The sequence below is a fragment of the Somniosus microcephalus genome, chromosome 6 (assembly GCF_052327205.1).
Source record: "Somniosus microcephalus isolate GS21.2 chromosome 6, FLI_Smic_1.0, whole genome shotgun sequence".
Taxonomy (NCBI): domain Eukaryota; kingdom Metazoa; phylum Chordata; class Chondrichthyes; order Squaliformes; family Somniosidae; genus Somniosus; species Somniosus microcephalus.
Genome location: NC_140992.1, coordinates 246,003,499 through 246,015,185, shown reverse-complemented (window position 1 = coordinate 246,015,185; position 11,687 = coordinate 246,003,499). Strand labels below are relative to the sequence as shown.

Below are 11,687 nucleotides of genomic sequence, written 5' to 3'. Positions count from 1 at the left end.
GGCCGGGATCTTACCTGAAGAGGTGCGTTGGGGGTGGGACTGCTGGTTTCCGGGTTCTAGTCCCACCCCCAGCGACATCTGATGACCTGACGCTATTTTCCCTTGATTGGCCTTGTTAAGCCCGCCCTGCGGGCTTGCCGGCCAATTAAGAGAAAGCCAGTGTCAGATGACTTCTGTGCATGACGCTTTATCTGCCAGTTTTGTTTAAGTGACAGGCACCCTAATTTTTTGACTGATGACGGGGTTTCCCGTTAACAGGCAGTTAATTGGCTCTAATCCCCTCCCCGCCGCTAGGAGACGGGTCCCTGCGTGAGTCGGGGACCCGCCTCCCGGGAAGATGGTTCGGAGGCGGGTTGGGACCTGCTCCCAATTTTTCACATTTTTCCAGCAGTCCTGCCTCCAAACCCACCTCCTCAGGGCTGGTAAAATCCAGCCTAAAGAGATGGAACGAAAGATGGGATTGAGAGAGAGAGCGAGCTAGAAGAGACAGAGAGAAAAAGCCTTCTGCTTAGCCATCGGTCTATGAATAAATATTTTAGAAAACCTTTTCTCCTGGATAGCTGTGTTATCTACCAATCACTCTCTGGTGTCATAAAGATCAAAGGTTATAATTGCATAACCATTGCTCGTACATTGAAGCATTAAACCTTCCATCACAGTACTACTTCTTGCGTGTAGTCTCAGACCCTGTGAAAAGTATTCTTCGGTTAATGTTACCCCTTCCAAAACATAACTTCAAGTACTACAATAAAATGATGCCAAATAAACAGATCGTTGGTGCTAAAATGAACAGTTTGATCTATTTTTCCCTCTAGTTAGTACTAATGCGAGACAAAGATTATCTACCAATGTTTGAGCTATACTCAGGTTTATTATGGTTATTCCTTATTTTTTGCTCACCGGCTTTACCACGCCCCATTTCCTAACCACATGACATTTTGGGAATCTTACAATCCAATTCTTGAGCCAGTTACTAGGTGCGTGAAGATTATCATAGGACATATCGGAGTTTTTTTCTCCTTCCTTCTGGGGGACAGTTGACTCATCAACAGAATGGCTGAGAGTAGATTTGTTTTCAAGGGTAAGAAAGGACAGTTCAAGACAACGTTAATCATGTATCTTGCCACAATTTTTAAGGGGAGCAACCACAGCTGCACTGGGAAGGAAAGGGCAGAACCTCAGGATTGTAACAAATTTAATTGATGTTAAATAACTAGTTCCACAATTTGTACTATTTTGGGTGTGTGCCTGATGCTACTAAAACACATACAAGTGCCCCCATCCACAGGAAGGACGACGCTGCTAACAGACAACAAACAGCCTATCCGAGCTAAAAGTTCAGGCAAGTAAGAATGTGTGCGTCAGCTGTGGCTCAGTGGTAGCACTGTTCTGAGCCTTGTGGGTTCAAATCCAAGTCTGAGGTTGTGGGTTCAAGTCCCACTCCAGAGACCTGAGCACATACTCCAGTGTAGTATTGAGAAAGTGCTGCACTATCAGAGGTGCTGTTTTTCAGAGGAGATGTTAAACTGAGGCCCTGTCTGCCTTCTCAGGGGGACATAAAAGGTTCCATAGCACTATTCGAAGAGTAGGCAAGTGATCCCTGGTGTTCTTGCCAATATTTATCCCTCATGGAGGGAGTGCTGCACTGTCGGAGGTGCTGCCTTTTGCATGAGACATTAAACCGAGACCCTGCCTGCTCTCAGGTGGACGTAAAACAGTGGCAGGCGAAATACGGCCCACGGGCCATATCCGACCCACCAATGGATTGCGTTTTCCGCTCCTGGTACCCAGAGTATGATGGCAGGGAGGTTCTCATCGCCGTCGATGGCATGGGATTAGATCCCGGAGCACAAGGACTCCAAGCATCTATCTCTCACTGCTATAACCTCCCCTTTTGTTTGCAAAAATAAATCAGCAATACTGCTGTTTGCAGTGGTATCTGCAGCACCAGATGTCTGGAGTGAGAATAGAAACTGAAATTGAAGCGATTACAGGAAATAGAAGCCTACTGCATTATTGGCAGCCTGTAAATGAATAGTATTCACACCTGAAATCTAATTTCTGCTCCGTCACTGCAGTGTGAAGGTAAGTTACTCACGGTCTGTGAGTTCAGTTTCTATAAGTCTGTACAAACTTTCCAGATAAATGCACGATAACGTAAATAATTTAAATATATAAAATGCCATTGATAGCAGGATTCGGAATTGACACAATCGAATTCATTGTAAGACTGTTTGCTTATAACCTTTTTTTAAATTGCAGCAAGTTTTTGGTCTCAATTCGTGTTTGAAGGAATTTTAGCGACTAATTCAAAATTAGTCCTGGGCTTGATTTCATTTCAGTGAGTTAGAAAAAGTGATATTTTTGTTTATTGGTGAAAGTGGGTGAAAGGTGTTGGCAGGGTTACTGCCAGCCTCCCGGTGTAACTCTGGCGCAGACCCAGTTACGTCGGGTCCCTCAATAAAGTAAGTTGAGTTTCCTCAGTAAAGAGCGGAGGAGCTTCTAGCCCAGTGATGGGCAAAATACGGCTCGCCAGTTCATTCTATCCGGCCCACTGGACGGGATAGAAATAGTCTGAGTCCAGTCGTGGACAGCCACGCAGACTTTTAAGTACATTGTATAATTGATCGATCAATTATTTCATTCATTTAATAACGGAAGATTTTACTATTTTACACTACATTTTGTGTATTTAAGATAGTATCTGACTGCTATCTGAATTTATGTTGATAAATTATTGGGAGGGTAAAAGTGGGAGTGATGATCAACAATGAGTTGGCCTGTTTCAGATTTAACAATTTAACACTTTCCTCTCACCAATGACGGTTAGTGGGTTATTAATTCTTTAACAATTTTTCACTCGTTTTAATATTATCCCACTTAATTAGCATAGTGAAGGCATAGCTAAATGGACCCGGGTATAATGGACATTGCATTCAATATTCTTAACTTTAATAGTAGTTGTTGTTTAATACAATTCAATTTATGCGTGCAGCAATATTCCATCTAATTTTTTTTCCATGCGCAGTCCCTTTAAATTTGCTGTGTTACCTCTTCCAGACGCAGGAGCTGGTGAGTGGCCTGCACAGGACGGGCGATTGGTACGCGACTGCACACCTTAGGGGGAAACGTTCCTGTGCGGCCCTCAACAGTGCACCAAAACTTGTTAAGTGGCCCTCCAGCTCAAATAATTGCCCACCCCTGGCAGAAAAAGATCCCGCAGCACTATTTTGGGGCAGGAGAGTTATCCCCAGTGTCCTGGCTAATATTTATCCCTCAATCAACATCACTGAAAAACAGATTATCTGGTCATTATCACATTGCTGTTTGTGGGACCTTGCAGTGTGCAATTTGGCTGCCGCATTTCCTACATTGCAACAGTGACTACACTTCAAAAGTACTTCATTGGCCGTAAAGCGCTTTGGGAAAGCGCTATATAAATGCGATTCTTTCCTTCTTTCTCAACCAATATCAATAAAACAGATTATCTGGTCATTATCTCATTGCTGTTTTTTGGACCTTGCTGTGTGCAAATTGGCTGCCATCTTGCCTACCTTACAGCAGTGACTATACCTGAAAAGTACTTCCTTGACTTTAAAGCACTTTAGGACATCCCGCTGTTGTGAACGGCTATATATATATACACAAGTTCTTTATTTCTAGTAACCAAATTGAGATTTTAAATATCAGTCAAGCAGTTGAAGTTCTGCGGTGCCCATTGGCCATGGAAGAGCTCCTCGAGTACTGACGGAATGAGTAGTTTACACAGGCCAGTACAGTCAATGTTGTGTACAAAGTTTCAGTTGGCTGTGGTTGTTGTACACCTGCGGTTGCTGTGTGTTGCAGTTACAAAATAAACTGTTTCTTCCTCAGCAGTGCTAATAATGCACTACAGTCAACAGCTGAAAAAATGTTCGTCGTGGGAGCCCGTGATTAAAGGGAAAGTGATGCCCTTTTAAACTCATGGGGCGACATTTACTTTGATCAAAGTCGGTAATATTTTTAAAACCCAAACGAGTTTCGCTTCCAAAAGTGCCCTGAACGCCCTATTTCTTCTCCTCTCAGGTCCGTAGAGCAAACAAAAACAGACCCTGGGGTAGTTCGTCCCCCTGGAAGATATTATAAGCGAACCGGAACTCGCTCTTTTCGCCAACTTACTCAACATGGCGGATGTTGGAACAGCGGCGGCGGAGGACAGCGGAGACAGCAAACTGAGCAAAAGGTGCGTAACTGCGCTTACAGTCACCCCCGGCCCGTTAAACTGAACTATACGGAAATCCTGTTTCTAGTCGGGTGCCCTATGGCGCCTTCCATCGTTTAAATATCGAGGCCCAACTGTCGCCTCACGTGCGGATTGCTCGGCTTTCTGGAATTGCATCAGGTCAGCCAGGCGGTGCTGCGCGGAGCATGCTGGAGGTTGTAGTTCTTTATGCCGTGGCTCTTTCACCAGAGGTGTCGTAAAGAACTACACGGCCCGCGGTGCTCTGCGAGTATCGCTGGCTTCCTCCGGCAACTGCAGCACTCTACTGGGACCCTGCCTTGTAGGCATGAGGGCTTGTGACTTTGTACAAAGAGCTGAGACTTGAGCTCTGTAAATGTGATTTACTGTAAAATGTTCACATTTTAAATTTTAAAAAAACCCGCAAAAAAAAACTGCAGCACTCTTGGTTTGAGGTTTGTTCATATTTGGGGACCGTTCCTTACTGAAAGTGCAGTTCTCCCACAGCATTTCCCAAACCTAGAAGGACAAGGACAGCAGGTGCCTGGGAACACCATCACCTCCAAGTCACACACACACTCGATTTAGACATATATCTCCTGGGACTGGGTCAAAACCCTGGAACTCCCTAACAGCACTGTGGGAGAACCTTCACCACATGGACTGCAGTGGTTTAAGAAAGCTCACCATCACAAAGGCAGTTAGTGATTAGCAATAAATGCTGGCTTTGCTAACAATGCCATATCCTGAGAATGTATGTAACAAAAAAATCATATGTAACAGAGTACTGCCCCGTTAAAGAGATGTCCTTTTCAAATGAAACATTAAACCAACAGAATCCGGCCTCGGGCGACTGTGTGGAGTTTGCACATTCTCCCCGTGTTTGCGTGGGTTTTCTCCGGGTGCTCCGGTTTCCTCCCACAGTCCAAAGATGTGCGGGTTAGGTTGATTGGCTATGATAAATTGACCCTTAGTGTTAGGGGGATTAAATACGTGGGGTTATGGGGATAGGGTGGGATATGTGTTGGTGTCGGGGTTACGGGGATCGGGTGGGACATGTGTCGGTGCAGGCTCGATGGGCCGAAATGGCCTCTATCTGCACTGTGGGGTTTCTGTGATTTCTGTGATCTGCTCTGGTGCAGGTAAAAGGTCCCACAGCACTATTCCCAGAAGAATAGCGAGACTCTGTGCCCTGATCAACATTCTAACACCATCAAAAAATACTGGTCATTCATCCATTTGCTGTTTGCAGGATCTTGCTGTCTGCAAATTGCTGTGTTTACCTACGTAACAGCCGTAATTGCACTTAAGTAGTCTACTGGCTGTGAAATGCTTTAAGATCTTGAGGATGGCACATAAATGCAATTTATTCTTACTGATGTAAGTATGTCAACAACCACACATACCACACCTTGTATTATATAGCACCTTTTAATGTAGTAGAACGTCTCAAGGCACTTCATGGGAGTGTTACCAGACAAAATTTGACACCGAGCCACGTAAGATATTAGGTCAGGTGACCAAATGCTTGGTCAAAGAGGTATGTTTTAAGAAATGTCTTAAAGGAGGCGGAGAGATTTAAGGAGGGAATTCCAAAGCTTGGGGCCTAGACAACTGAAGGCATGGCTGCCAACGGTGGGGGAAGGAGATGCACAACAGGCCAAAATTGGAGGAACGCAAAGTTCTAGGAGGGTTGTAGAGCTGGAGTAGGTTACAGAGATAGGGAGGGGTGAGGCTTTCGAGGGACACAAGGATGAGAATTTTAAAATCGAGGCATTGCAGAACCAGGAACCAATCTAGGTCAGCGAGCACAGGGGTGATTGGTGAACGGGACTTGGTGCAAGTTAGGATATGGGCAACCGTGCCTTAATTTGTTAAACAAGTCTCGTATGCAGCAGCATATCAAACACATTTTGAAAATATACATCCACTGCATTTCCTTTATCAATGCATTTCCTTTATCAATACATTTCCTCAAAGAACTTTACTCATTTGCCAGTCATGACTTGCCTTTTATGAATCTATTTTGGCTGTTCTAACTTAGAAAAACATGTTAATCAATTATTAATTTTATCCTGCATTATGGCCTCTAGAAGTTTACCCACTACTGATTTTAGGCTGACTGGTCTCTAGTTTCCTGACTTATGCTTTTCTTTTTGAACAAAGGTGTTAGATTGGCAACCCTCCAGTTCACTGGTACACCTTTCATATTCCCACTCCAGAGACTTGACCACAAAAAATCTAGGCTGACACTCCAGTGCAGTACTGAGGGAATGCTGGACTGTCGGAGCTGCTGTCTTTTGGATGAGACGTTAAACCGAGGCCCCGTCTACCCTCTCAGGTGGACGTAAAAGATCCTACGGCACTATTTCGAAGAAGAGCAGGGGAGTTATCCCCGGTGTCCTCGCCAATATTTATCCCTCAATCAACATCACTAAAAAAAAAAGTTTAGCTGGTCATTATCATATTGCAGTTTGTGGGAGCTTGTTGTGCGCAAATTGGCTGCTGCATTTCCTACTTTATAATAGTGACTACACTTCAAAAAGTACTTCATTGGCTGTAAAGTGCTTCGGGACGTCCAGTGGTTGTGAAGGGCGCTATATAAATGCAAGTCTTTTTTTTCCTTTTAAAGGATGTTTCAAAGACAGTCAGAACCTCTGCTGTTTTCTCTCTGACTTTGTTCAGCGTTCTAGGATGCATAGCATCTAAGACCAGTACCTTTTCCATTTGAGTTTCACCAATCTTTCAGTACTAATTCCTACCTATAGTTAGCCTGTCTACTGCACCACCTCTTCCTCTTGTATCCTTTCAGTCCTAGTACCTCACTGCTGATTCACTTTTTCATTTCTATTCAGTCATACCCTTTATTAATCTATTCTTTTACTTTTTGAGAGCTTATAAAATCCTTTACGTTATCTCCCACTTATTCTTTATACCCCTTTCTTAGTTTTTCTAATCTTTTTTGTTTCTCTATATTTTCTATATTCTGGTTGGTTTTCTTGTGTTATTGTCCACCTCTTTAAGTTTAATTTTAATTGATCTAGTCATTCAATAATGACAGTTTTATCTGCACCACCTGTTCTTGTGGGAATATGTCTAGTCTGCACCCCAATCATCTTGCATTTGAATATTTTGCATTTTGTTCATTGTCTTTTCCGCCAATTTTTTTTGGATTTTTTTTTTCTAATTTATCTCCGCGAGTTCCCCTTTTTATCTAATTGAAACCGTTTTTTCCTAAGTAAGTACCTTTATCTTTGACTGTTCACAGTTGTTATATTGATTGTTACAATTGGTGTTTCCCAGATGCTCCCTTATCCTTGCATTGCCCCTTTGTCCCGTTTCATTTGCGAGAACTAGATTCAGCATTGTTTCCCTTTTTGTTGGATTAGAAACACACTGATCTAGATGGCAGTTCTGGACATACTGTAGAAACCCTTCCTCTTTTGCTACTTGCATTACTTTTACGTCCTCTAACTAGATAATTTAGGTTGCCTGTTATTATGACCCTGCTGTTCTGACATTTTTCTTGAATTTGTCTATATAACTCTTCCTCTATTTCATTTCCCATTTGATGGTCAATAATATACTCAAAATAAGTTGCGTTCTTATTCCTTAACTCTAACTACTGTAGATAGATTCAGCTTTTCCATCATCTCCAGTATCATCCCTCTGTTCCAATGTTGTAATGGGTAATTTACACTGCTCTTATTTTTTCCCACTCTACCTCTCCTTAATAGATTGTCTCCTTATGTTCAGCTTCCAGTTCTGCCCAACCTAAGTCACGTCTCCACCACAGCAATTTGTGCTTTTAGCTCACCAATTTTATTCACAATACTTTGTGCATTTTCATACCTGCAACTCAAACCTCTATTTTTGAATCTTTTTTAATCTCTCCTCCTTCTGATCTGTTCTTTATAGCTTTCCTTGTTTTCTTGCATCATTCCTACACCCCTTGGCCCTTTTGCTTTATTTGCTGCTTCCTCATCTTGTTTGTTCCTTACCTCCTGCCATTATGTTTGAAACTTGCCCCCAGCACTAGTTACTCTCCCAGTTGACCTCGACCTTATTCATGTAAAGCTCCTCCACCCTTTACTGGAATTTCCTATCCCAGAACTGGTCCCACTGTTTGAGAAATCGAAACCATTCCTTCCTGTTGTATCTCTGCAGCCACATGTAACTCCCTTTCCTGTCGTGGCAGCCAACTGGCACCAGAAATTTCTCTGAGATAACTATCATTGAGGTACAGGAAACTTTGTTATATCCGGCACCGACGGGACCGAGCTGTTGCCGATTTATCAAAACTGTCGGACATACAAAGTTAATGTTGAAGCATACGGAGATTTTCATCTCCGTATCTGACAACAAACACTGTTGCTTAGCAACAGCTTGTAAACAGTCGGCCCGTACCTTGGAAGCATCTCTGTAGCTTAGCAATAGCTTCAGAGAGACTTTCCAGAGCCCGACTGTTGAAAACAAAGCCACGAGAAGAAAAAAAACCTAACAAAACGGCTCCTGATTTCTGCCGGTAGATCGAGGTTTCCGGACATACAACCTCCGGATAAACCAAAGTTTCCTGTATTGCTCTTTAATCTATCCCCGATTGCTGAAACCCCCTTTGCAAGACCGGAATACTATTTATTTTGTTATTGGTTTCATTATGAACCATGACTCCTGACTGTTCCCTTTCCCTCTCAAATCCTTTGCACCCACTTCATGACATTCCTTATCTTGGTACCTGGGGATCAACACACCTTTTAGGACTCTCAGTTGTAACTACAAAAGTGCCCATCTATTCCCTGATTACAGAATTTCCGTTTCCTCCCCAGAAACTACTCACTTCTTCTATAGATTACAGGTACACTATCCCTTATCCGAAAGCCTTGGGACCAGCTGAGTTTCAGTTTTCGGATTTCAGAAGGTATTACTATAAGACTGGGAAATTTGTATTTAATATAAATTTTAAAAGTTCAGGCTACCTCTTGCGACTGTTCCGTGTCTCATTCCCCTTCCTGCTTCTCTGGAAAGCCGGATATCGGCTGACTCCTACTAAGCTGGCCCGCAAATCAGGTCGGGGGTCGGGTGGCGGGGGGGGGAGAAAAGAATATCGGACGGGCCGCGGTTCAGGTCGGGGGGGGGGGGGGGTCGGGGGGGAGAAAAGAATATCGAATGGGCCGCGGTTGGGGTCGGGGTCGGGGGGTGGGAGAAAAGAATATCGGACAAACCGCGGTTCGGGTCGGGTCGGGAGAAAAGAATATCGAACGGGTCGGGGGTCGGGTCGGGTGGGGAGGGGGGAGAAAAGAATATTGGACGGGCCGCGGTTCGGTTCGGGTCGGGGGGAGAAAAGAATATCGGACAGGCCGCTGTATTGTTGGGTTCACTCTTCCGGTACCTCCTTCACACTGCCCGGCTCGGCCTGCAAGCTCCTACCCAGGGGGGAACTCTGTGACCCTCTGCCCTGCTCAGCGTAAGTCGTGCGCCACTCTGGTCATGTCGTGCACACGACTTACGCTGAACGAAAAATCTTTCGGTTTTTAGAGGTTTTCGGAAGTTCGGAAGGGAACCAGTGGATGTAGTTGCCATTCCCATTTGCACCATTTTCACAGCATGTTCTTTCAATTCCTTCCTCCCCTCCTAACCACCCCCCCCCCCCCCCCCGCCACAGTCTCTGCACCTGCTTAAAATCTGTTACATTTCCAGCTTTTTCCAGTTCTGATGAAGGGTCACAGACCTGAAACGTTAACGCTGTTTCTCTCCACGGATGCTGCCTGGCCTGCTGAGTATTTCCAGCATTTTCTGTTATTTCAGATTTCCAGCATCTGCAGTATTTTGCTATTATTATAGTGGATGTAGTGTCTTTGGATTTTCAAAAAGCATTTGATAAGGTGCCACACAAGAGGTTATTACACAAAATTAGGGCTCATGGTATTGGGGGTAATATATTACCATGGATTGAGGATTGGTTAATGGACAGAAAACAGAGAGTAGGAATAAACGGGACTTCTTCAGGTTGGCAGGCTGTAACTAGCGAGGTACCGCAAGGATCAGCGCTTGGGCCTCAGCTATTTACAATTTCTATTAATGACTTAGATGAAGGGACTGAGTGTAATGCATTCAAGTTTGCTGATGATACAAAGTTAGGTTGGAAGGTAAGCTGTGAGGAGGATGCGAAGAGGCTGCAGAGAGATATAGACAGATTGACTAACTGAGTGGGCAAGAACATGGCAAATGGAATACAATGTGGGGAAGTGTGACGTTATCCACTTCGGTAGGAAAAACAAAAAAGCCAAATATTTTTTGAATGGTGAGAGACTGGGAAATGTTTGCATTCAGAGGGACCTGGGTGCCCTTGTACATGAATCACCAAAAAGTTAACATGCAGGTACAGCAAGCAATTAGGAAAGCAAATAGTATATTAGTTTTTGTTACAAAGTGATTTGAGTATAACAACAACAACATGTATTTATATAGCGCCTTTAATGTAGTAAAACGTCCCAAGGCACTGCACAGGAGTATTTTAAGTCAACAAATTTGACACCGATCCACATATAAGGATATATTAGGGCGGGTGACTAAAAGCTTGGTCAAAGAGGTAGGTTTTAAGGAGTGTCTTAAAGGAGGAAAGTGAGGCGGGGAGGTTTAGGGTGGGAATTCCAGAGCTTGGGGCTTAGGCAACAGAAGGCATGACCACCAAAGGTTGAGCGATTATAATCAGGGATGCGCGAGGGCAGAATTAGAGGAGCGCAGATATCTTTTGGGTGGGGGGGGGGCTGGGTGGGGATTACAGAGATAGAAAGGGGCGAGGCCATAGAGGGATTTGAAAACAAGGATGAGAATTATAAGAGTAAAGAAGTCTTACTACAAATTATACAGAGCATTGGTGAGGCCACACCTGGAGTAATGTGTACAGTTCTGGAATCCTTACCTAAGGAAAGACATACTTGCCTTAGAGGGAGTGCAACAAAGGTTCACTAGACTGGTTCCTGGGATAAGGGGATTGCTCTACGAGGAGAGATTGAGTAGACTAGGCCTATATTCCCTAGAATTTAGAAGACTGAGATGTGATCTAATTGAAACATAAAATTCTTAAGGGGCTTGACAGGGTTAATGCTGAGAAAATGTTTCCCCAGTCTGGGGAAGCTGGAACATGTGGTCACAGTTTCAGAATAAGGGATTGGCCATTGAGGAGAAATTTCTTCACTCAAAGGGTTGTGAATCTTTGGAATTCTCTACCCCAGAGAGCTGTGAATGCTCGGTTGTTGAGTATATTCAAGACAGAAGTCGATACATTTTTGGGAATTAAGGGATATGGGGATAGTGTGGGAAGGTGGAGTTGAGGTAGAAGATCAGCATGATCTTGTTGAATGCCAGAGCAGGCTCAAAGCTCCTGCTTCTTATGTTCTTATGCATTTGAACTGTGATGGATTCAGTATTGTTTTCCTTGTCTTAATTTTCAAATAGTGTCAGATGT

At 43.8% G+C, this 11,687-nt stretch overlaps 1 protein-coding gene across 2 annotated transcripts in view; it reads left to right on the top strand.

Annotated features, from left to right (window-relative positions):
• Nucleotides 1–3,710: 3,710 nt before the first annotated feature.
• The window catches only part of kars1 (lysyl-tRNA synthetase 1), a 47,135-nt gene continuing 39,158 nt past the window's right edge, over nucleotides 3,711–11,687 (top strand). The window contains exon 1 of one of the 2 annotated variants that reach the window (XM_085991714.1): nucleotides 3,711–4,222. Coding sequence is in view for 1 of the 2 variants with exons in the window: in XM_085991715.1 (XP_085847841.1) it covers nucleotides 4,164–4,222 (59 nt within the window). In the remaining variant the exon portion in view is untranslated. The remainder of the gene's footprint in view (nucleotides 4,223–11,687) is intronic. The other variant, XM_085991715.1, reaches the window with a different exon arrangement.